The following is a 26,712-nucleotide window of genomic DNA, read 5'->3' as shown; positions in this document are numbered from 1 at the left end:
TTCATCTCTGGACCCCAGCAAGTCTAAGCCAGCCCTGGTGACCCCATTAAAATGGGGTTGTGACCACTGGCTATTCCTTCTCTACTCTTGTCCCTCAATAACTGTCATATTTTTGTTCATAGTACTCCAATAAATTACTCTCCATCTGTAAACTGTTGCTCCAGCTATATAGACTATATATACGCACATATAGCTGGAGCATGATTTGTCTGTGTTGTATAGTTTAGAGTTGGAGAGTAATATATATTGGAGTACTGTGTGTGTTTATTTACATATAAACATAAAATGTGATCTTAATACACAAAGGTAAAATTTTCCAGATTTGTTGGCAAAATATGGTTGATTAGAAATATCAGTGTACCAATTGAAAAATATGGCTGCTGTTACAGGATGATGAGACAGAGCCTGAAGCAACTACTGCTGATACATCTAATGCGGGTGACTTCTTTTTGGCTGAAGTAGAGGAGGCAAAGCAGCAACCAAATAACATCAGAGCTACTACCAACAAATTGCAGCAAGATGTGAGACTGAATGAAAAAGCAAGGTTTATTGTCTTTTAATTATCTTAAAAGATCACAATTCCATCAAATCTCTTGCTAAGTAATATGCAGCTAATATCTCCTACTACAGAGAAAAATTCTATGAAGCTAAACTTCAGCAGCAGCAGCGGGAACTTAAACAACTTCAAGAAGAAAGAAGGAAACTGATTGAGATTCAAGAAAAAATCCAAGCATTACAGAAGGCTTGTCCTGACCTTCAAGTAGGTAGAGCATACTTCTTCACAGACTCCAGGGGTATGGTCTACATTGCAGTAAAACATCCACAACTGGTCTGCGTCAGTTGCCTCGGGCTGTGGGGCTATTAAAATTGCAGTGTAAATGTTCAGGCTTGGGCTGGAGCCCGGTCTCTGGGACCCTCTCCCCTTGCAGGGTCCTAGAGCTCAGGCTCCAGTCTGAACTTGAACGTTTAGACTGCAATTGTATAGTCCCACATCCTGAGCCCTGTGAGCCCAAGTCTGCTGACACAGATCCAGCGTGGGTGGTGGTGATGGTTTATGTCTACACTGCAATAAATCAGGCAATGGGGCACCAAATGTCTCACAGCAGTAGTTTTTCTAGTAGAAAAATTGAAATTCAGAACTTCAAGTTGTTTATGCTCATAATGTTGACTTTTGTTCTTACAATGGTTTTGTTGACTCATTCATAATTATAGATAAAGCTTAGAAGGGATCACCTATAATCATCTAGTATGACCTCCTTTGTAACACTTGCCATAGAACCTCGCCTGATAATTTCTGGATGAGGGTTGTAGCTTCTATATGAGCTATAGCATATCTTTCTAGAAAGATATGCAGTCTTTATTTTTACTTCAAAGGATGGAGAAATCACCACATTCCTATGTAAGATGTTCCAGTGGTAAATTACTGTTACTGTTAAATATTTGCACCTTATTTCTAGTCTGACATTTTGTCTAGTTTCAGCTTCCAAACATTGAATCTCGTTATACCTTTTTCCTACTAGATTAGCAACGTCTACAATCAGAATCTCTTCCCTATGTATGTACTGGTAGTGTAGACCATGATCATTTCATTTCTTACACCTCTTTTGGATAAACTCAATATATTGAGCGTCTTAAGAGTATGGCTACGAAATTAGGTCAAATTTATAGAAGTCGGTTTTTTAGAAATCGTTTTTATATAGTCACTTGTGTGTATCGCCACACAAAATGCTCTAAGTGCATTAAGTGCATTAACTTGGCGGAGTGCTTCCACAGTACTGAGGCTAGCATAGACTTCTGGAGCGTTGCACTGTGGATAGCTATCCCATAGTTCCCGCAGTCTCCGCTGCCCATTGGAATTCTGGGTTGAGATCCCAATGCCTAATGGGGCAAAAGCATTGTTGCAGGTGGTTCTGGGTACATGTCGTCAAGCCCTCCCTCCCTCTGTGAAAGCAACGGCAGACAATTATTTTGCGCCTTTTTTCCTGAGTTACCTATGCAGACACCATACCACGGCAAGCATGGAGCCCGCTCAGCTCACTGTCACCCTACATCTCCTGGGTGCTGGCAGACGTGGTACTGCATTGCTACACAGCAGCAGCCCATTGCCTTGTGGCAGCAGACGGTGCAATACGCCTGATGATTGAGGTCAGAACATGTAGGGATAAAGTGAGACAGGCTAAAAGTCAAGTAGAGTTGGACCTTGCAAAGGGAATTAAAACCAAAAGTAAAAGGTTCTATAGTCTTATAAATAAGAAGGAAACAAGGAAAGAAGTGGGACCGCTAAATACTGAGGATGGAGTGGAAGTCAAGGATAATCTAGGCATGGCCCAATATCTAAACAATTACTTTGCCTCAGTCTTTAATAAGACTAAAGAGGATCTTAGGGATAATGGTAGCATGACAAATGGGAATGAGGATACGGAGGTAGAGATTACCAAATCCGAGGTAGAAGCCAAACTTGAACATCTTAATGGGACTAAATCGGGGGGCCCAGATAATCTTCATCCAAGAATTTGGAAAAAATTTTGAAGGAGAAAGTAGTTAAGGACATTGAGGTCAATGGTAAATGGGGCAGAATACAACATGGCTTTACAAAAGGTAGATCATGTCAAACCAACCTGATCTCCTTCTTTGAGAAAGTAACAGATTTTTTAGACAAAGGAAACGCAGTGGATCTGATTTACCTAGATTTCAGTAAGGCGTTTGATACCGTGCCACATGGGGAATTATTAGCTAAATTGGAAAAGATGGGGATCAATAGGAAAATTGAAAGGTGGATAAGGAATTGGTTAACAGGGAGACTACAGCGGGTCCTACTGAAAGGTGAACTGTCAGGCTGGAGGGAGATTACCAGTGGAGTTCCTCAGGGATCGGTTTTGGGACCAATCTTATTTAATCTTTTTATTACTGACCTCGGCACAAAAAGTGGGAGTGTGCTAATAAAGTTTGCGGATGATACAAAGCTGGGAGGTATTGCCAGTTTAGAGAGAGACCGGGATATCATACAGGAAGATTGGGATGACCTTGTAAACTGGACTAATAGTAATAGGATGAAATTTAATAGTGAGAAGTGCAAGGTCATGCGTTTAGGGATTAATAACAAGAATTTTAGTTATAAGCTGGGGATGCATCAATTAGAAGTAACGGCGGAGGAGCAGGACCTTGGAGTATTGGTTGATCACAGGATGACTGAGCTGCCAATGTGATATGGCTGTGAAAAAAGCTAATGCGGTCTTGGGATGCATCAGGAGAGATTTTTCCAGTAGGGATAAGGAGGTTTTAGTACCGTTATACAAGGCACTGGTGAAACCTCACCTGGAATACTGTGTGCAGTTCTGGTCTCCCATGTTTAAGAAGGGTGAATTCAAACTGGAACCGGTACAGAGAAGGGCTACTAAGATGATCCGAGGAATGGAAAACCTGTCTTATGAAAGGAGACTCAAGGAGCTTCGCTTGTTTAGCCTAACTAAAAGAAGGTTGAGGGGAGATATGATTGCTCTCTATAAATATATCAGAGGGATAAATACCGGAGAGGGAGAGGAATTATTTTAGCTCAGTACCAATGTGGACACAAGAACAAATGGATATAAACTGGTCACTGGGAAGTTTAGACTTGAAATTAGACAAAGGTTTCTAACCATCACAGGAGTGAAGTTTTGGAATAGCCTTCCAAGGGAAGCAGTGGGGGCAAAAGACCTATCTGGCTTTAAGATTAAACTCGGTAAGTTTATGGAGGAGATGGTATGATGGGATAACATGATTTTGGTAATTAATTGATCTTTATTCATGGTAAATAGGCCCAATGGCCTGTGATGGGATGTTAGATGGGGTGGGATCTGAGTTACTACAAAGAAATCTTTCCTGGGTATCTGGCTGGCGAATCTTGCCCATATGCTCAGGGTTTAGCTGATCGCCATATTTGGGGTCGGGAAGGAATTTTCCTCCAGGGCAGATTGGAAGAGGCCCTGGAGGTTTTTCGCCTTCTTCTGTAGCATGAAGCACGGGTCATGTGCTGGAGGATTCTCTGCTCCTTGAAGTCTTTAAACCACAATTTGAGGACTTCAATCGCTCAGACATAGGTGAGAGGTTTTTTTGCAGGAGTGGGTGGGTGAGATTCTGTGGCCTGCGTTGTGCAGGAGGTCGGACTAGATGATCATAATGGTCCCTTCTGACCTTAATATCTATGAATAGGCCTGATAACCATTGTCGTCATGTCCAAGGTGCTCCTGGCTGCCTCGGTAAGGTTGGTCAGGAGTGCCTGGGCAGACATGGTCGCAGGGACTTAAAATAGACCAGGTCATTCTCTTTAGTCCTGCAGGCAGTCCTATTGCACCATCTTCTGCTGAGCAGGCACCGTCTGCTGCTAGCCAAAGATGTAAAAGATAGATGGAGTGGATCAAAACAAGAAATACACTAGATTTGTTTTGTATTCATTTGCTCCTCCCTCTGTGAAATCAGCAGCCGACAGTCATTTTGGTGAGGTCTGTCAGGGGCACCTTGAAAAGTTTAATGGAGATTCAGTCCTGCCTGAAATACCTGCGGGGGGGATAGCTCAGTGGGTTGAGCATTGGCCTGCTAAACCCAGGATTTTGAGTTCAGTCCTTGGGGCCATTCTGTGTGACAGTTGTTTGTTTCTCCTTAATATAAAGCCACCCCCTTTGTTGATTTTAATTCCCTGTAAGCCAACTCTGTAAGCCATGTCGTCAGTCGCCCCTCCCTCTGTCAGAGCAACGGCAGACAATCGTTCTATGCCTTTTTTTTCTGTGCAGACGCCATACCACGGCAAGCATGGAGCCTGTTCAGATCACTTTGGCAATTAGGAGCACATTAAACACCACGCACATTATCCAGCAGTATATGCAGCACCAGAACCTGGCAGAGCGATACTGGGCGAGTAGACGACGTCAGCTCAGTGACGAGAGTGATGAGGACATGGACAGACTTCTCTCAAAGCACGGGCCCTGGCAATGCGGGCATCATGGTGCTAACGGGGCAGGTTCATGCAGTGGAAGGCCGATTCTGGGCCCGGGAAACAAGCACAGACTGGTGGGACCGCATAGTGTTGCAGGTCTGGGACGATTCCCAGTGGCTGCGAAACTTTCTCATGCATAAGGGCACTTTCATGGAACTTTGTGACTTGCTTTCCCCTGCCGTGAAGCACATGAATACCAAGATGAGAGCAGCCCTCACAGTTGAGAAACGAGTGGCAATAGCCCTGTGCAGGCCTGCAATGCCAGACAGCTACCGGTCAGTCAGGAATCAATTTAGAGTGGGCAACTCTACTGTGGGGGCTGCTGTGATGCAAGTAGCCCATGCAATCAAAGATCTGCTGATATCAAGGGTAGTGACCCTGGGAAATGTGCAGGTCATAGTGGATGGCTTTGTTGCAATGGGATTCCCTAACTGTGGTGGGGCCATAGACGGAACCCATATCCCTATCTTGGCACCGGAGCACCAAGCCGGCGAGTACATAAACTGCAAGGGGTACTTTTCAATAGTACTGCAAGCACTGGTGGATCATAAGGAACGTTTCACCAACATCAACGTGGGATGGCCGGGAAAGGTCCATGACGCTCGCATCTTCAGGAACTCTGGTCTGTTTCAAAAGCTGCAGGAAGGGACTTTATTCCCAGACCAGAAAATAACCATTGGGGATGCTGAAATGCCTATCATTATTCTTGGGGACCCAGCCTACCTCTTAATGCCATGGCTCATGAAGCCATACACAGGCAGCCTGGACAATAGTTAGGAGCTGTTCAACTACAGGCTGAGCAAGTGCAGAATGGTGGTAGAATGTGCGTTTGGAGGTTTAAAAGCGCACTGGTGCAGTTTACTGACTCGCTTAGACCTCAGCAAAACCAATATTCCCACTGTTGTTACTGCTTGCTGTGTGCTCCACAATATCTGTGAGAGTAAGGAGGAGACGTTTATGGCGGGGTGGGAGGTTGAGGCAAATTGCCTGGCCGCTGGTTACGCACAGCCAGACACCAGGGCAGTTAGAAGAGTGCAGGAGGGCACGGTACGCATCAGAGGAGCTTTGAAAACCAGTTTCATCACTGGCCAGGCTACAGTATGAAAGTTCTGTTTGTTTCTCGTTGATGAAAACCCCTCGCCCCTTGGTTCACTCTATTTCCCTGTAAGCCAACCGCCCTCCCCTCCCCTCCCGCCTTCAATCACCGCTTGCAGAGGCAATAAAGTCATTGTTGCTTCACATTCATGCATTCTTTATTAATTCATCACACAAATAGGGGGATAACTGTCAAGGTAGCCCAGGAGGGGTGGTGGAGGAGAGAAGCACTGGGAGGGGTGGTGGAAGAGGGAGGGACAAGGCCGCACAGCACTTTAAAAGCTTAAAATTTTAAGTTATTGAATGCCAGCCTTCTGTTGCTTGGGCAATCCTCTAGGGTGGAGTGGCTGGGTGGCCGGAGGCTCCCCCACCACGTTCTTGGGCATCTGGGTGAGGAGATTATGGAACTTGGGGAGGAGAGCGTTTGGTTACACAGGGGCTGTAGTGGCGGTCTGTGCTCCAGCTGCCTTTCCTGCAGCTCAACCATACGCTGGAACATATGAGTTTGATCCTCCAGCAGCCTCAGCATTGAATCCTGCCTTCTCTCATCACACTGCCGCCACCGATCAACTTCAGCCTTCTCTTTAGCCGGTCACCTCTCCTCCCAATCATTTTGTGCTTTCCTGCACTCTGACATTGTCTGCCTCCACCCGTTCGTCTGTGCTCTGTCAGTGTGGGAGTACAGCATGAGCTCAGAGAACATTTCATCGCAAGTGTGTTTTTTTCGCCTTCTAATCTTCGCTAGCCTCTGGGAAGGAGAAGATCTTGTGGTCCTTGAAACACATGCAGCTGGTAGAGAAAAAAAGAAGGGACAGTGGTATTTAAAATGACATATTTTATAGAAAAATGGGTACACTCTTTCACGATAAACCTTGCTGTTAACATTACATACATAGCACATGTGTTTTTATTACAAGGTCGCATTTCGCCTCCCCCTATCACGTGGCTAACTCCTCCCCCTGCCCCATGGCCAACAGCGGGGAACATTTCTGTTCAGCCACAGGCAAACAGCCCAGCAGGAACGGGTACCTCTGAATGTCCCCTTAAGAAAAGCACCCTCAACCAGGTGACCATGAACAATATCACTCTCCTGAGGATAACACAGAGATAAAGAACGGATGTTGTTTGAATGCTAGCAAACATACACTGCAATGCTTTGTTCTGCAATGATTCCCGAGTACGTGCTACTGGCCTGGCGTGGTAAAGTGTCCTACCATGGTGGACGGAATAAGGCTGCCTTCCCCAGAAACCTTTTGCAAGGGCTTTGGGAGTACATCCAGGAGAGCTTTATGGAGATGTCCCTGGAGGATTTCTGCTCCATCCCCAGACACGTTAACAGACTTTTCCAGTAGCTGTACTGGTCGCGAATACCAGGGCAAATTAATCCTGAAGCACTCTTGCTTTAAAACCATGTATACTATTTTAAAACTTACACTCACCAGAGGTCCCTTCTCTGCCTGGCGGGTCCAGGAGGTACTGGCTCCAGGTCCAGGGTGAGGAACAGTTCCTGGCTGTTGGGAAAATTGGTTTCTCTGCTTGCTTGCTGTGAGCTATCTACAACCTCCTCATCATCATCAGCTTCTTTGTCCCCAAAACCTGCTTCCGTGTTGCCTCTATCTCCGTTGAAGGAGTCAAACAACAGGGTTGGGTTAGTGGCATGTTTTGGACTCTGACCCGGAGCGGCCATTTGCCTCTCTGGTTTTCTGGTAGGCTTGCCTCAGCTCTAAGTTTCAAGTGGCACTGCTGCGGGTCCTGTTATGGCCTCTGTCCTTCATGCCCTGGGAGATTTTGACAAATGTTTTGGCATTTCGAAAACTGGAACGGAGTTCTGATAGCACGGATTCCTCTCCCCATACAGCAATCAGATCCCGTACCTCCCGTTCGGTCCATGCTGGAGCTCTTTTGCGATTCTGGGACTCCATCATGGTCACCTCTGCTGATGAGCTCTGCATGGTCACCTGCAGCTTGTCACGCTGGCCAAACAGGAAATGAAATTCAAAAGTTCGCACGCCTTTTCCTGTCTACCTGGCTAGTTCATCTGAGTTGAGAATGCTGTTCAGAGCGGTCACAATGGAACACTCTGGGATAGTTCCGGGAGGCCAATACCATCTAATTGCGTCCACAGTACCCCAAATTTGACCCGGCAAGGCCGATTTCAGCACTGATCCTCTTGTCGGGAGTGGAGTAAGGAAATCAATTTTAAGAGCCCTTTAAGTTGAAAAAAAGGGCTTTGTCGTGTGGACGGGTGCAGGGTTAAATCGATTTAACGCTGCTAAATTCGACCTAAAGTCCTAGTGTAGACCAGGGCTCACTATATAAGGCATGTTTTTCAGACTTCAAATTGTTCTTGTAGCTCCTTTCTGAACTCCTGAATGAATACTGAAAAATTTGAAAAAGTGGACACTGTATTTTAGTAATGGTCTCAGTACTGCCATATACAGAGCTAGATTCTGCCTCTCTGCTCCTGTGTGGTGATCTCCTTCTTATAGGTGCAAGGATTGCATTTGCCCTTTTAGCTACATAATCTCACTGGAAACTCATGGTCATTAGCTTATTTACTATGAACCTTAAGTCCTTTTCAGAACCCCTCTATTCCAGAGTAATGTCTCATCTTGTGAAGGTGACTTTATATTTGGCTGCATTAAAACAGAAGCTCAGATGAGCCCATCTTACCAAACTTTGCAAAGTTTGTTAATTTTTGTGTACTTCATTTTCACTACAATCTTTCCCTAAATCTGGAATATATCCTAGATCTGAAGGTAACACTGGTTCTCTCAAAATGAAAGTTAACAAGATGTTGCCTTTTCTTCAAAAGTATGTTTCATTTAGGCAGTTGAAAATGCTGCAATTACTAAAAGAGCTAAAGGGACCAGTATTCTACCACATTGCACAATGTTGGTTTGAGTTTTTAAAATTCATTTGTGATTACAAAGTTTCTGATTTCATTTATATTATACGTAGCATTGATCATAATGTAAGATGGGCTGCATGCTGGTTGAAGTATAGGTAATGTTAGTTCTGAGACTATTCTTCATAGCATATGTTGACTTTGAGCTGATATCTCAAGTCTAAAATTGAGTTGGGGATGAGTAGTTGGAGGGAGCGGGGAATAGCTGTATCCAATAACAGTAAGAAATAAGTAGAAATTTCAGAACGCAATAATTTATTACATATGTTTTACTCTAGTAATATATATTTTATTTAATTTTAAAATCTTCTTTTTCTTTCAGTTGTCAGCTAGCTTGGGGAATTGCCCAGCAAATAGACCAGCCTCACCTGCTACTTCAACACCAGCTGTTGAAAGTAGCACAGCAGGCAATCCTATTCTTGAACCTGAAGAATCAGTAACAGTGGACAATGAGGTACTTGACATTTCTGACTTGCTTGTGAGTCAGTTACTCTTTTAAAAAAAACAAACAAACCCTTAAATACCTTTTAAATATTTTGAAACATTTTAAGTCTTTTATATACATGTTGAGATGTGTTTATTTTTAAAAGTGTGTTTGTAGAAAGCAAACATTGAACCTTAGTAGCAAGAAGTATTTGCCAAAAAAGAAATATTTAAGCAAATATTGCAGAATTTGGCTGTAAAAGGGATATGATTTTGGAATTATAACCAGAGGGATTGAATGATCTCCAAGGAAACTGGATTCCAAGAACAGCCCATCCAATCAGGGAGTTCATGTAGAATATGAGACAGACACTCTTTCACACATGCTTACATCTTAAAATTAGTTTCCCAGGGATCTGCCTCGTGCATGCAAATGTAGCTCCACTGTTCCATCCTGACATGTTATAACTGGATAATTTCACCGTATGTAAACACACACACTCTGCTTAGTTTACATTGGCAGATCATTAGTTTTATCAATTAACTGAAATTTTGTCTGTCTAAAATCCTTGTAATGTCACTGAATTCAAGATTTTCCCCTAAACCACCAAAAGGTAAAAGGTGATGTCTTATTGAAGGAGTATTCTTGCAAGATTTATAGCTTTTGCCTTCTAACAGTGTTGGATAAATGTTTTTTTATAAATAAAGACAAGATGGTATTGTGTCATGTTTTTGTTCTCAAATGGCTGAAAATTTTTTACTGGGGACTTGAAAACAAAAAATGAGAATAGAACAAAGGGTAAAGAGATAAATTACAGAGGTCTAAAAATTATCCTTTAGAACAAAATGCTTGTACACCCTTAACGATAGGTGTTGCTGTGCGATCAACTATACATTTTCACTTACCAGTTATGTTTTTCCATTTAATATTTTTCACAACACTATGGTTAATAACATGATGCTGTCCCAGCTATGGGTGACCATTTTGCATACTCATGCTTTAAACTCAAATTTTTTAAAATATATTTGGTTGGGTTTCCAAGATCTTTTGAAAAGCAGGATTTGGTTAAAGTTAGGCATCTTACAAATATATATGTAGTTAAATTTGCCTTTTGATAACCAGTGTGGGTCTCTTTCTACTTTAAAAAAAAAAAAAAAAAAAGAGGTCCTGGTATAACAGTAAGAGCATGTAGTGATGATCATATTTCTAAAACTCCACAAGTAACTTTTGATTTTTAACTTCCAAATATAGCCTTTTCTATAAACAAATTCATATTTTCAGAGATATCTGAAACTTTGCCTAGAAAGGTGTTCAGCTGTTTCGCAACAAAAACAGCCTGCTTGCCTTCATGCTTTGTATAATATACCACCTTATCTGTCTTCCCTGACATCTTTATCACCTCATTCAAATCTATTCAAAACACTGCTCGAAACTATTCAAAAGTTATGTTTACCTGCTGCTGTAACCATATTACCTTCCCCTTTGAATTCCTCCACTACCCTGTTTCACTGCATCGGGTTCAAGTGTCTTCTTGATTTCAAGGTCCTTCACAACTTTGCTCCTCCGTACGTAACCATTACTTCATCCTACTCTCTTTGAGTAGATGCAGCCATGTATTCCACGTAGGTGTACATGTGCCCAGTGCACTGAAGCTGGAGAACTTTGCCTAGCAATGCCCAGAAGGAAAGCATTTGTGCGTTAAAGGCCCTAGCCCCTCCTCTAGCTATATAAGGGCAGCTCTGTCCTGACTCCCACTCAGTTCTTTTTCACCGCCTGTGCCTTACGTTGAAGCTTTGTGTGATATTTTCATCTCACGTTTTTGGTCTCATAATCTAGTGGAAAAACTCTCAGAAAACTAGCCTGTCTTTTTTTGTGTGTGTGTGAGATTCTCACATGAGGTGCTTATTGTGGCTGAGGGATATGATAAGGAATGGTGTTCCACCTATATGTCATTCAAAAAGAGAGCTGAGGTGGCAAGAGACTTACGGGTGAAGCAGCACCTTCTGGAACAGGCCAAGAGGCTCGCTTCAGCACTGAGACCCTCGTCTGCTTGGCGGTTGGTGTCAGAACCAGCAAGTGATGCGACTTCACGTTCGGACTCTAGTGCTTCCTCCAAGAGGAAGAGGCGTTGCTCTCCCTCCTTTGGTGAGGCGAGGAAGATGTCCCATAAGACTAATTATGGAGCACTCCAAGTTTCTCTGAGACTTCCTCATCTTCTAAGAGGAATGTTCACCAGCACCATACTCCTGGCACGCGCAGTGGAACAGGTCCATCTATCTAACCTCTCCTTGGTACAGTGCCAAGATCAGCAAGAGCCCATATCAACTCTGGTTCCAGCCATGGGGCATCCAGTGAGTCTGGTACCGATGATGTCTGCACCAGTGCTGACTGCCTCCATGCTTGAGGTGTATCAGGTGGCATCAGACCTGCTTTATCTCTCAGTCCATGACTCTCCAGTGGTTCAGGAGTTTGAAGGTGCTGTAGCTTCTATGCGTCATCTTCCATTGTGCCCTTGGCCCATTCTGGCTGGGTTGTAAAGCTGCTGGGTTCATCAGCACCGCAGCCCAGGTCCCAGACTGTGGAACTGAGGCCAGTGCTGTGCCTAGCACCAAAGACCCCTGCCATGCTGATGTCCCCTTCGGCCATGGTCCTTGGCCTTGGTGCTGGTGCCTCTTCCGGTACTGGGTGGGGGAGTGTCTCGTTCAGTGCAGATTCCCCCTTCCTTTTTGGCATTGATGCTATCTCTGTTGGGCTTCAGATGAATCTGGTCATTTGTTTGCTCAGTTGTGGCTGGCTCCATTGTCACCAGAGAATCTCTGCGACTCCTCGAGATCCAGGTTCAGATCGTCCTCCCCTTTGTCATTGTCTGATAGGCGCTAGAGACTGTCCTTGGCTCACCATCGGTACGGAGGTTGGCATAGTTTCTGCAGTCAAGAGGGGGGCTCTTGGCCCAGTGTCTGCTGATCACCAATGTCATATCCATTTCTCTAGTGGCCGCCTTGGAATCCTTGGGACACTCCTTGGTCTTTCAGGTCCCATTATTTATCCTGCTCCAAAACAAGATCACGGATCCCATGGGTGGCTTCCATTCCCAAACAGTCTCAGCTACAGGCGACTCTGAGCCTGTCCGTCTGGGCCTCCAATCCCAACTGTGGGTTAAGAAAGGACCTGTCACTGGTGGAGCAAAAGCATCTCCGGACAGCTCTGCCATGCCAGGCTCTTGCTCTCCTTTGATGTTTGAGGACTTTAAGGCATATTAGGACCTTCTTAGGTGTATGTCTGCTACATTAGGCATCCAGGCTGAATTTATGCAGGAGAATACACGTAAGCTGCTGGATCTTCTCCAGTCATCAGCTCCAGGGAGAATAGCCGGTCTGATAAATGAGGCTGTCTTGGAATCTGCAAAGACACTCTGGTATACTCCAACTTCATAATTTCCTAAGACAAAGTGTGCGGAGAAGTCATACTTCAATCCCATGCTGGGTTTTGAAGGTTTCTGCTCCCACCAGCCCCTAACTCTGTTGTGGTAACCACAGTAATGACAGTGAAGATATAAATCTGTACTAAAGACAGAGTCCAGGAGGGAATGGGGAGGAAGATTTATACTACTTCTTCCTGGCAGACGTGCACTGCGAATCAGCAGGCATTGCTCTCTGTATATGACTGGCTTGTCCTCCACTGGCAACCAGTAAGCGCCTATTTTGACTTGTATGTCCCAAGCAGAAGTCTATCTTCATTACCCCTGTTCAGGGTCAGGCTGGCTCATTTTTTTTAGTGTTTGGGACTCAATTACCCGGGGTTGTGCCATACAGTTCCCCCTCCATCCCTCTTCAGGGACCCCTCCCACAAGACACAGCTCCTGGAGCAGGTTCAGTCTCTACTGGCTTTGGGGGCTGTAGAGGAGGTTCCACTGCAATGTTGGGGACAGGGATTCTACTCCCCTGAGGGATGAGTCATGTCCTGTGTGACCTCAACAAATACATCAGATATGTGGGATTCCATCTGGTCACCTCAGCAACTATCCTCCCTGTGTTAAATTGCAACTGGTTTGCTGGACCTTCAGGATGCTTATTTCCATGTAGCAGTGCTCCCAAGCCACAGGCGGTTTCTGTGGTTAGTCATGCTGGACCAGCACTATCAGTATACCATGCTTCCTTTTGGTCTGTCTTCCACTCCCACCTGGCATGTTAACAAGTGCATAATTGTGGTGACAGCATACCTCAGGAAGAGAATTCATATCTTCTTCTATCTGGATGATTAGTTCCTCAGAAGCAAGTCCAGAGAAGAAGACCCCTCTCATGTTCAGTTCATTCTACACTTACTTGATCATCTAAGTCTCATCCTAAACAGTGGAAAGTCAACATTGGTTCCAACTCAAAGAATCAAGTTCATTGGGGCCCTACTAGACTCTGAGTTCGAGTGTTACTACTGACCAATTCCATGCGATTTGCCACCTATCTCTGGAGCTGCAGGGAACTCAACCGTCAACAATAGTCTGTGTATGCCTGAGGTTGCTAGGCCCTGTGGCTGCATGCAAATAAGTAATCCAATATATCAGGTTGTGCCTTCGTCCTCTTCAAATGTGGCTAAAGTTGATTTGTCATCTGAACTCGTGGATGGACCGGTCCGACTTCCTCTGCCGATCCTCGAGTCCTTATGGTGGTGAGAGGCTCAGGGCAATGTGTGCAAGGGTGTTTCCTTCACTAAGTCTCCATCGATGCCTCTTTAGTAGGTTAGGGAGTGCATCTGGGATTGCTGAAAGGCCTGTGATCACAATAGGAAACTTCTCTGCATATCAGTGTCCTGGAGCTTTGTGCCATCTACAGTGCCAATCAGGCCCTTTAAGATCACATCAGGGACTCGGCGATGCACATCCTTACTGATAATACCACTGTGAGGTATTACGTGAACAGAAAGGAGGGAGCATGCGCCAACCTGCTATGTCAAGAGGTCATCAGGTTCTGGCAGTTTTGCATCGGAGAAAACATTATCCTATTGCTGATCATTTACCTGGGTTCTAGGATCACCTGGTGGATCACCTGAGTAGAAATTTCTCCCTGAATCATGAGTGGTTTCTGAAGCCCAGTATCCAGTAATCCATCTTTATGGATTCTCGACAATCGTCTCTCTCTTGCTTTTTGAGAGGTCTCAGTCCAGGCTCGGTGAGCAATGCTTTCCACCTGAGCTGGGATTCTTTTCTTCCAATTCCGATTATTCTGCAGATCATTCTCAAGCTGAAATTGGATCATGACAACCTCATTCTCATTGCTCCACCGTGGCCAAGACAATGTTAGTTCTCCAACCTCCTCAGGTCGTTAGCCTGGGGAATTCAACCGAAAATGGCTTGTATCCAGGATATTTGGGTGTACCTGCTGACACCTTCAGTCTTCTGGTCTTGCACTTAGTTTGTTAGAGTGCACCTGGCGGTGATTTCCACGTTTCATTCACCTATCCATGGGAAGTCAGTGTGTTTGAACTCCATGGAAGCGAGGTTCTTGAAAGGAGTCATTTGTCTCCATCCACTGGTTAAAGAACTGGTTCCCTTTGTGGGACCTTGATATCGTCTTAGCGGCTCTTATGAGACCACCATTCAAGCCTCTGGCACTTCCTTCTTCTGTGTCATAAAACTGCTTCCCTTCTGACAAAAACATCTGGAAGGGGTGTGTGTGTGTGAGAGAGAGTTGCGGGCTTTGATACCAGAACCTCCTTATGTACAGTTTTCCAAAGACAAAGTAACTTTGCAGCCACATTTTTAAGTTTTTATCTAAAGAGGTTTCTCAGTTTCTTTTGAACCAAGTTACGTATCTACCAGGGTTCTTCCCTGAGCTGCACTCAATCCCAGATGAGTAGCATCTTCACATATTGGATGTCAGGCGATTGTTTAGCCTTTTGTCTGGATAGGACTAAACCTTTCCATTCTTCATTTCATCTGTTTGTTTCATATGTGGACCAAATGAAGAGGCAAGTGATCTCTTCACAAGTGATTTCTGGGTGGATAACTTCCTGTATCCTGACAGCATACGAAGTAGCTCAGACTGTGCCGCCTCAACGCGTGCAAGCTCATTCCATGAAGGCCCAGGCAAACTCAGTGGCATTTCTAAGCAATGTTTGCAAATTGGAGAGAGAAGGTGGGTAAGGTAATCTTTTATTAGACCAACTTCTGTTGGTGAGAGAGACAATCTTACACAGAGTTTCTCTCACACCCACAGAAGTTGGTCCAATAATAGATATTACGTCACCCACTTTGTCTCTAATACCCTGGGACTTGCATGTTCCTATATTTGACATTTGCACGGCTGCCACTTGGTCCTCTGTATATTGGTGATGCAGGTATGTATTCCACAACCCATCCTCCTTCCCTTCTGGATCGGCATTTGTACTCTGGACATTTTGTGCGAAGGAAATGAGAGGAGTGGGGACCTGTCCTTATATAGCCAGGGGAGAGGCTAGGGCCACAGCTTCTTGCAGAAACATCTGTCCCTTCATTCATGCTTCCTATGCTCATGAAGTGATCCATAAAACCACTACCACTTTTTTCTTTCAAATTCCTCCTATTCTGCCTTGACATTTGTAAGAAATCAGCGAGTTAATGATGGTTAGCTTGAGTGATAAATGGAGATCATCATACACTTTCATTATTCTTCTAGAGTATTAATATAAACAATTTGATTGGATTCTTCTCTCCCCACTTTCTTATGTTGCTTATCTTTTTAGATTTTAAGGTGTTCAGGACAGAGACTATTTTTTATGAGTTTGTGAAGCCCTTTGCACATGTGGCCCCAGTCCTGATCACCTCTTAATATTACAGGAGAATCATCATTTTATCAGCCTCACTTTTGTTGACATAACTTGCATTCTATTCTTACAACATAAAAGGTGAAACTTAGATCATAGGTTTGTCAAGCTGAAATTTAGGTTTTTTTCTTCGTTTTGCTTGTTCTGCTATATAGTCACATCAAATTAATTTTGAAAAACCATAGCTTTGCCTAATTTGTTAGTTTGTTTAATGGTTTTGAATATAGTTAAATGTGGAAAATGAAACAGAAGGATCAAACTATTTTATTTCAAATAGCTATGGTCTGAGATGCGTAGGCATGAGATTTTAAGGGAAGAGTTACGACAGAGAAGAAAGCAGCTTGAAGCTTTAATGGCTGAACACCAGAGGAGAAGAGATCTGGCAGAAACCACATCTACTGTTGCTGCATCTGTTAAAAGTGATGGATCAGAGACCCAATGTACTCCACAACAAAGTAGGATGGAAAAGTAAGAGCATGAGTCACCCTCCCCCCCCCCCCCCCCACTTTAAATGGTCTTACCTTTGGAGTCTGGAATCCTTTACTGTATATTTCACATTTGTTGTGAACAATGTCTCACAGGTATTCAATTTAAAAATAAATTAGTAAGAAACTCTTTTAATTCTGTTTACTTGGAACAAAATTCCACATCCAGTGTTTAATGGAAAAAGTAGTAAACTGTTTTTAGTTTTAAAGACATACTGTAAATTTATAATCTAGTCACTTTCAAAACATTACCTAAAAGTTTTCTGAGATATACCCACTTGCTTATGAGCTTCCTGCCATTTTGTTGGGGTTTTGATATTATATTTTTCAAAATGCTTTTTCTCTTTTTTCTCCATTACTTGGGAAAAACCCTTATAAACAAGGAAAAAGGGCTGTATGAAAAATGCTGTCAAATACCTAAAATACTAGGTTGTCCTTCAATAGCTCAACTGGCAGGACTCTAGACTGTTTGGAAAGATATCCTTAAGTTGTTCGTTTGATTCCAGCTTGAAAGAATGGTTTATTTTCAAGTGTTAAATCAACACTGTTTTTCTAAAAGAAATGCTCTAATTCAAACAAGAGTTGATTCAGGGAAGTCCTATGGTCTGTGTAATACAGGAGGTCTTTGTAGATGATCACAGTGGTCCTTGCTGGCTATATCTGTGAATCCAAACAAATGGAAAAGTTTCTCTGATAAGTTACAAAGTTCAAACACAAGTAGTTCTTTATAAATTAGTTTACTGTCTCTGCATTGGTATGAGGTTTGCAAAATTCATTTTGATGCAACTTGTAGATATAATTGGCATATAAAATTTCTAAATTTACTGTTAGTATTCTGATTTTAGCTGTTATCCTTTGTTAATGGCAGATTGACTGTATCTTTTAATGTCTAATGTTCACTAGAACAGTGGCAACATGGGGAGGTTCTACCCAGTGTGTGCTAGATGAAGAAGATGGAGATGGTTATCTTTCTGATGGACTTGTTCAGGCAGAAGAGGAGGAGGAAGAACAAGAGTCCAGTTCTAATGACAATTTCTCCATGTATCCCCATAACAACCATCAAAGTACATATTGTGTTACGGAAAATAAAGATAGGTTAGTAGCGTTATTTAATTTTGGTCTGATATTAGGGTAAGTTTTATAAAATAGTGTTTCAGTTTTTATACAGAGAAAGCTGATAACAAAATGTCTTCTTCCACTATTGCTGAGTAAAAGAGGTTTTCACTGAGCTGTCAACTGCGGCACCTAGTCAAATCTTTTTTGTCAAGAGGTTATAGCTTGATTCTAAACTAGCTATGTGCAGTGTTTGAGTAGTTCAAATTATTCCTTCCAACTTGTGTAATCAACAGTGGATTTCATCTGCAATCAAGCTGTTCATTCACCTCATGTTTCTCAGTCTTTACTAGTTTTGACTAATCTAAATAATTTGATCTGCTCTGCAAATTTTGTCACTTCATTGTTCAACACTTTTTTCATTAAACATCAGTTTTAACGCTTGGGTGCCCCTAAATGTTCCATGCTAACTTCTATCATGTTGAAAATTAACCATTTATTTCTGATTTTTTTTTTTTTTTTTTTTTTTGGTGGTTGTTTTAGCCAGTTTTTAATCCATGACAGCACTTGGTCTCATTACATGACTAATTAATTAGTTTCCTTCGTAGCCTCTTGTTAAGGGACTTTTTCAAAGGCTTTTTGAACTTCAAAATAAATCAGATCAGCCAGTTTGCCTTCCTCTGTTTTGTTGACTTACTCAAAGAATTCTAAAAGATTAGAGCAGGGGTTGGCAACCTTCAACACATGGTCCATCAGGATAGTCCGAAGGCAGGCCACGAGTCATTGTTTTTCGGTTGATCGTCAGCAGGCATAGCCCCCTGCAGCTCCTAGTGGCCGCAGTTGGCTGTTAGCGGCCAGCGGGAGCTGCGGGAAGCGGCAGCCAGCGTGTCCCTATGGAAGGTTGCTGACCGCTGGATTAGAGACATGATTTGCCTTTACAGAAGCTGTGCCCTGTCCTAGCATGTTTGTGTAGGTATTTTATGGTTCTGTTTTTAATGATCACTTCTACTAATTTTTGTGGTACTTAAGAAAGGTTTATAGGCCTATAATTCCCAAGATCACCTTTATCAACTTTTTAAAAAGATATAACATTAGTTACTCTGTAGCCCCATGGGGTAGTAGCTGATTTTAGTGATGGAAACACTCCACTGGTTGGCCATTTGTTCAAACCCATTTGTGGAGGGCGGTATATTAATAGTTGTCATATACAGTTGCATCTTTAGTGCCTTTGTCCCATATTCTTGCTGAGCATACTTCTTCAGTTTTGCATGATTTTACAATGCCACCGATATGACCCCAGCAAATATTCTGTTTGGCTCCCATGCTGTCTTACAACGAATAAGCTATAAAAGTATGAGAGTATATGTGGAAATTAGAAGGATAAATTCTTTACTCACAAGTTAGTCTTGCCATATGAGATGTAAGAAGAGAAGAGCTGCAACAGAAGATACTGAATTCCTAGATGTCAGTCTCATCAGCCAGTTCTCTAACTCATACTGAATTTAAAAGTTAAAGTAGCTTTTTTTGTGCTAATGGGTAAGTTTCTTGAATAAGAAACTGAAACTGCTCATGCCAAAAAAGTGTTGGTGGTATTAATTAATTGTTAATAGTTTACCTAGAACTGAAACTATGAACACTTTGTAAGAGGAGAAAGTTGAAATTTGCAAAGTTTATTTTGACTTTCAAGAAATCTGACACTCCCTTTTCCCCAGATGGAAGAATCGCCGCCCTCTTTCTGCAGATGGGAATTACCGTCCATTGGCTAAGACAAGGCAACAACAGAATATTAGCATGCGACGGCAAGAAAACCTTAAGTGGATGTCTGAACTCTCTTATGTGGAGGAGAAGGAACAATGGCAAGAGCAGATTAACCAGTTAAAGAAACAGCTTGAATTTAGTGTCCGTATTTCTCAGACCTTGATGCAGGATCAGCAGGTAAATATCAAAAGCATTTATTCTGGTATCATATTACTCTATATGCTATATATTGTAGTGGTGGTGTCTTCCTCTAAATCTTTCAGGAATAATTCAGCTGACTTATTTGAAGTTTTGGTGACCAGCATTTCTTTCTTTCCACAGACCCTCTCTTGTGTACTACAGACTCTGCTTACGGGCCCTTACAGTGTGATGCCCAGTAACGTTGCATCTCCACAAGTGCACCTTATAATGCACCAGTTAAACCAATGCTATACTCAGCTGACATGGCAACAGAATAATGTTCAAAGGTATGCTATTTATCCTGTATTTGAGAGAGACTTTTGCTAATACTTATATTGAAATGATTCAGAAGTAACAAAAAGCTTACTTAACTGATAAATATTTTAAATAAATCAAACTGATGCCTGGTCTGTATGTAAAAGTTAGGTTGACATAACTACAGCACACAAGGGTGTAAAAAATTCACAACCCTGAGCGCCATAGCTATGCCAACCTAATCCCCAGTGCGTATGCAGCTATGTCGACAGATGAATGAGTCCATTGAGCTAGCTACTGTCGCTTTGGGAGGTGGAGTTCCTACAGTGAATGAAAAAACCCTTCCATTTCTTTAGGAAGCATTTATAATGTACTACTTTTCTTTGGTGGTGTTAGCCTTGTGATACCTATAATTCCTCCTCCTCTTTTAACAGTGGCATTGAGCCACTCTTTGGAGTGGTCCGGATCTACCTGACTGAATCTGTGGTTGGAAACTTTCATAACCCAGTTGCCTCTATGGAGCTCTTCAAGTACCTCCAGAGGGAGATGGTTTATTTCTGCTAAGTACACAAATCCCCACTGAGCATAATTTGTGTGGTTGTATTAGTGAAAAAATAGAAGCATTCTTTTGAAGGCATACAGATGAAGGTCCCAAATTCCATTCTGTTGAGCTCTGATGAAGAGTAGAAGAATACACACCATATTCATGTACTTGAAGTTGCGATGGTTGTCTGTACTGTTCAGTGCAAATGATGCCATCTGGTCACGGAAACGTGCTGATGACTGGATGCCCATCCAGTCATTGTAATCTTCTGCAGCATCGGGTTTTTCCAAATCCAGGAACTTTTCTTTGAGTTTCTTGTCATGTTGCTGTAGATAGCTCAGAAATTGTCATAATAGCAGTTCTCCACATTGCCTATAGAGTGAGCTTGTAATCTCAAGTGGTTTTTTGCATAATTTTTACCAGCAATTACATGTTCTTTTGTTTGTCAACCTAATATTAGGTTGATCAACAGTTAAGACTACATGTTTTTGTTGATGATGTGTGTGACTTGTGCAAGTCTTTTCATGACAGCATTCAATGTATCAGCTTCACAAACTGGTGACTGAAAGATAGACATGTAGCCATATGTAGTTCAATGGAGAATTGCGTTACTGTGCTTTTCGTTAAAACGTATCCAGTCAGATTTTGGATTTTCAAATCGATGTTTGAGGGAAAATAACATATCCTGTGCTTGTGCTTTCAAAGCTGACTGGTAATCTTTTGTGTGTTCATTAAATCATTCTGCTAGGACATCTTCATTGAATTTTGGTTCTGCTGTGATATTAGCAGGAAAAATGGTGTATTGCATCGGGAACATTTAAAGTAGCATGATTTATTGGTTGTGTTGTGCAGTATCAGATCTGATGCTGGTTGCCTCTGCTAGGCTCCATACTGCGTGATATGTAATGTGTTTTGCCCATCAAGTGTGTGCTTATTTATATCAATATTATCTACAGTGATATGGGTAAATCTTCCTTTAACCAAGTTTGATGGGATCACTGTTCCATCCTCATTCACTGACATCAGAGTGCTCTTGGCCAGTGCTATGTCAACTCGAAGTATGTCCTTGCAGCTGATGCAATGCCCAGTGTTGTGAAACAACTGGACAAGTTTTTTTATCTTGTTGCCTGGTGAAGTATACTTCCAAGGCCAACACGTTTGGGTGTCCACTTCTTACCTCCACTTACACTTAGATGAAATGTGTAATATTTAATGCCCTGGACTGTTTGTGATTCCTGTTTCTCCTCTTCACATTCTTCTGCAATGTTATCTTCTGTGTCCTCCCTCCTTATCACCATCACCACCTTCTTCAGCTTCCCCTACCTCAAGAGTAGACTGGCCAGCCAAGATGAGTTGCAAAAACATTTATGCGCTATTTGGCACACAGGCTAGTGCCTCTTCCTCATTGGTGTTTAACCCATGGCATCCAGGATGAGCAAGTATATCTGAACATAATTCCAGTGCTACATGTACCATTGAGAGAAATTCATTTTCCAGCTTGGTCTTGGAAAATGGAATGGTTGATGCATTTTCTTCTGCTTTACTGCCTAACAATTTAGAGAGGGATGTGACAAAATTTGATCGGCACTAATAGTGTTTGTCTCTTCGAAGCAGGTTGATCACTTAAGACAATGAATTTGTAAATACCATCAATAGTAGAAAATTTTTCTTTGACGGTTGCCATACAACTTGTAAATGAATGTTGGACCTCTTCACCAGCTTCATTTGAGAGAAAACAGTAAAAAGTCCATGTCTGTGAAAATTCCACATCCTTTTGGAGCACAATGTTTTAACTCATTACTAAGTGAGACCATTGTCAAGTCAGGAGCACTTAGTGGTTTCGTGCTTAGTTTTTGTTACTTTTCTCCAGAAATGCTTATAGCAATTAGGGTGGTATATCCTTTCTAAGGCTATAAGGTCACTTAACACCATTTACACGTACACTGAACTCATGTTCATACTCTTCTGCCTCAAATATATATTTGTTTATTTTGAATGGTACCGAGGAATTTTTTTTTTTTTTTTTTTGTATGGAACTTGAATCCTGGCAGAAAATGCAAAGACTCCAGTTCACTGTGGGGGACCTTACTCTGAAACACTATTGAGGTTTTGGTGATTGTAATGCAAGATTGGGTTTGAAGTTCACTCTTTACTAGTAGCTTCAATGGATTTATTAAGTCTGCCAATTTTACCTTGATCTGTGCATGCATAACGGTTTATATGCCAGAGTAATCATTACCTGCATTCAGATTGAAGAGTTGTTTAGAAATCTATCAATTGCATCCCTATTCTGGAAATCTTAGTTTCTGTCTTGCATTGGTTGCCTCCTGTATTGTAGCCAATCTGTGTTTGCTAGAAGCAAAATTTCCTTTTTCACGTGTTGGCAAATAATGCCTTTTTCATAAGATGCTGTTGAGGGATGTGTCATGTTCAGGACTACTTCCATGTTTTGTGTATGGAATACATGACAATAATAATGCAATTAACTGTCACATGAACGTTTGAACAAATAAATATTTACCAGTATATCACTTATGCCATGGCATTGTTATCCAGATCAGTACTCAGAACTCACGCACACTGTAAGTAAAAGTCAGCTTTAGTTAGGTTACTGGTTAGGGGGCTGATAATTAGCTAATAATAATAAAAAATTTATATTTTTGAAAGAGAACTTACAGAAATAATTTATCATACTGTGTTGTGCATGATACTTTGTGTAACGGATAGCAGTGCATTTAACTCCTTAACCTATCAAAAATACCTGAAAAGTAGTTAGTTTACTTAATCTTAAATGTCCTTATCGGAAAACCAACAATATTCCAGTGCCTATCATTACGTGACTAGAGGAAGCAGAGAGTATAATCTTCAACAGAGATCACTCCATGTATTTTCTGATAGCATGGTATTCCAAATTAGGAACATATTCCATATTTAGTATCTCTCCTTTACTTTGTGGGGTTTTTTTTAAGTTTCAAATGGTAGTCATTTTCTCTTTTGTTTTTTACTTACCTTCAAGTTCAAAACTCAGCTTAGTAACTATTTTCAAATTCAGTACATTGAAATTATGAAAGAAAACAGGTTTAGCAAATTTTCCCCAGAAATGCTTTGTTGTATTAATATCTGCTTTTCTGGGAATTTTGCCTACTCTATAACTATGGTTGTCTGTTAATAGGTAGGTGCAAATCTATATGACTTCCATGTTGCTTTAGTTGTTGGGTTTCCAGTATATGGAGTGTATAATTCATTCAAAGTTGATGTACTGAAGGGAAGGTGGGGGGGGGGCGGGAAAGCCAGTTGGTTATGGTCCTTTTAAAATTTACATGTATTTGAAATAAGTGAACCTTTGTACTATGTATCATTTTTGTAACTTGCCTTTCTCTTCAGCAGTAACTTTTCTGTATTTCATAGGTTGAAACAGATGTTAAATGATCTTATGTACCAACAAGAACAGCAGCAGCAGGAGAAGCCGCAAAGAAAGGAAAGAGGCAGCAGCGCACCACCACCTCCATCTCCTACAGTATTTTGTCCTTTCAGTTTTCCTCCTCAACCTATGAATCTATTTAACATACCTGGATTTACTAATTTTTCTTCTTTTACACCAGGTAGGTATTTCTGGAAATGTAAAGAGAAGGAAATGACTAAACATAGTTTTGGTGAACAGGTTACATAAACCTTTTGCTTTGTTGGACTTTGGTAAATAGGTTCTCATGTTAAAATAGTATTTTTACTGTTTTCCCTCTACTTCCTTCCACAAACCAATTAACCTCAGCTGCTGGAGGCCTGCTTTACCTGCCTGTCTGTATATGTTCCCCAGATCATATTGCCTAATGAAATGGTCCAAACAACTTGTGAGTGAGTCCAAGCAGATGGGCATGAACATTTGCTGCCAAAAGATGGCGTACATATTTTGATCTCCGTATGGAGGGCATGACTTCTAGCTAGCAGTGTGGGGAAAAACATGATCTTAGTGCTGGTGAAACATGCCAGATTACACCAGTGATGTTTGAAATCCTCCTATGTATAGGTCAGATATAGGATGAGGAATGTTAAAAGAAGTTTCCACACAAGCCCCTGCCATTATGCAGTAACAGCCTTCTGAAGAAGGGCTGCCTTTGTGGGGAGCGTGAACTTGTTCATTACTTCATTGACTGCTAGCACTTGTTTTGGATTGAAACTGCCACCAAACAGGCATTATATGTTACTGAGCAGTTACACCAGTACAAACCATTAGTGTAGACAGACAAGTTCCTATTTGCACTTGCAGAACTTATCCCTGCTTGAAATCTGGGTAAAAAGCTACACTGTGCAAATGGCAGATTACCCTGGCTAAGCTATGGGTTGCACTTGTGCATCTACAGTGGTGGTAGCTCAGAGATCATTGAATTTGGACAAATTAAGACAAGGCCTCAGTATCGCAGTAGTTTAAAGTCAACTACTGGTTTTATTTTGTTTTTTTTATTTGTCTCTTCCCCATAGTTTTCATTTTTAAAATATTTACTAGAACATTGCATGATGATAAAACTTTGAAGTTGTTGTGATATGCAGTGTATTCTCTAATGTGATGTCACTTTTATTTTTTTTGCAGTGTGGTATGTCTTCTGATTAGCTTTAATTTACCCTCACAGGTATGAACTTCAACCCTATGTTTCCCTCTGGTTTTGGAGATTTTGCACACAATGTTACCCCACACAACAGTGAGCAGCCGCAGCAGCAACCCCTAGATCACACTTCAGGAAAAACTGAATACATGGCATTTCCAAAGCCCTTTGAAAGCAGTTCCTCTATTGGAGCAGAGAAACAAAGGTATTTTAACTATTTATGGTGAAATTCTCCTTTAATCATTCTTTACCTGTAATTTGGTTTTGGGACCCATCAGTGATATCTGAGCTTCTACTTGGAAGGTAAGCAATTGCATTAAATGGTGAACAATCCTCATTGTAATTTGCTCTTCCCTACCTATGTTATGACTATTTTCTGTTGACAGAAAAAAAAGTTCTTAATGTACAGTTTTTGGTGTGTATGGAAAATACACTGGGTATAGTTAGGCCCAATGTTTGCCGAATGATCTTACAGTTTTTATATGTAGGAAAAAATATCAGTTTTACAAATATTGAAATATGTATTTTAATGAGTAGACGATATGTTCTGTTGCCAAACTGTTACATAATGTTGTGCTAAAGTACATCATGCAGAGAGGGATATGTTATTGCCTTTAATCCCTGCTTCTTGGAGCAGCTAGTCCTGAAACCCACAACAGGAGCGGCAATTCTTAATTTAGTCCTAAGTGGCAAACAAGAGCTGGTCCACAAACTGAACTATTTGACAATAGCAACCATAATGTAATTAAATTTAGCATCCTTGTAGGGGGGGAAATACCAAAGAAATCCATCACAGTAACATTTAACTTCATAAAGAGGAACTAAACAAAAATGAGGAAAGTAGTTAAATTAAAAGGAACAATCCCAAGAGTGAAATGTCAGCAAGCTGAATGGAAACTTTTTAAAAACATAAAAACCATAATGAAGGTTCAAACTACATCTATATCCCAAATTAAACAAAAAAAAAAAAAAAAAGTAATGGGACCAAAAACACCACCATGGCTAAACAACAGAACATAAGACATTAGAGGCAAAAAGACTTCCTTTAAAAATTGGAAGTCAAATCCTACTTGGGAAAATACAAAGGAACATGAATTCGAGCAAGTCAAATGTAAAAGTATAATTAGGCATTCAAAGAATTTTGAAGAGCAACTAGCAAAAGACACAAACTAACATCAATAATTTTTTTAAGTACATCTGAAACAGGAAGCCTGCCAAACCATCAGTGGGGCTATTGGATAATCGAGGTGCTAAAGGAGTAGTCAAGGAAGAAAAGACTGTTGTGGAGAAGCTAGATGAATTTTTTGCATTGTTCTTCACTGTGGAGGATGTGAGGGTGATTCCCACACCTGAGCCATTTTTTTTTTTGGGTGATAAATCTGAGGAACTGTTCCAGACTGAGGTATCAGTTTTGGAACAATTTGGTAAATTAAACAGAAATAAGTCACCAGGACCAGATGGTATTCACCCAAGAGTCCCGAAGGAACTCAAATAGGAAATTGCAGAACAGCTGACTGTGGTATGTAACCTATCGCTTAAATCAGCCTCTGTACTTGATGACTTGAGGATAGTTAATGTGATGCTGATTTTTAAAGAAGTCTTCAGAGACAATCCTGGTAATTACTGGCTGGTAAGCCTGACTTCA

At 41.6% G+C, this 26,712-nt stretch overlaps 1 protein-coding gene across 23 annotated transcripts in view; it reads left to right on the top strand.

Annotated features, from left to right (window-relative positions):
• Positions 1-26,712, top strand: part of PCM1 (pericentriolar material 1) — an 89,206-nt gene that overhangs the window by 37,075 nt on the left and 25,419 nt on the right. For 22 of the 23 annotated variants that reach the window (XM_073341890.1, XM_073341898.1, XM_073341897.1 and 19 more), the window contains 9 exons: positions 390-544; positions 631-760; positions 9,298-9,429; positions 16,472-16,662; positions 17,583-17,774; positions 19,445-19,667; positions 19,812-19,957; positions 23,878-24,071; positions 25,095-25,272. In XM_073341890.1, coding sequence (XP_073197991.1) covers positions 390-544; positions 631-760; positions 9,298-9,429; positions 16,472-16,662; positions 17,583-17,774; positions 19,445-19,667; positions 19,812-19,957; positions 23,878-24,071; positions 25,095-25,272 — 1,541 coding nt within the window. The remainder of the gene's footprint in view (positions 1-389; positions 545-630; positions 761-9,297; positions 9,430-16,471; positions 16,663-17,582; positions 17,775-19,444; positions 19,668-19,811; positions 19,958-23,877; positions 24,072-25,094; positions 25,273-26,712) is intronic. The other variant, XM_073341896.1, reaches the window with a different exon arrangement.

This window comes from Lepidochelys kempii, chromosome 4, assembly GCF_965140265.1.
Source record: "Lepidochelys kempii isolate rLepKem1 chromosome 4, rLepKem1.hap2, whole genome shotgun sequence".
Taxonomy (NCBI): domain Eukaryota; kingdom Metazoa; phylum Chordata; order Testudines; family Cheloniidae; genus Lepidochelys; species Lepidochelys kempii.
Note: the sequence above shows the minus strand (reverse complement) of the source record. Positions and strands in the feature narration are given on the sequence as shown.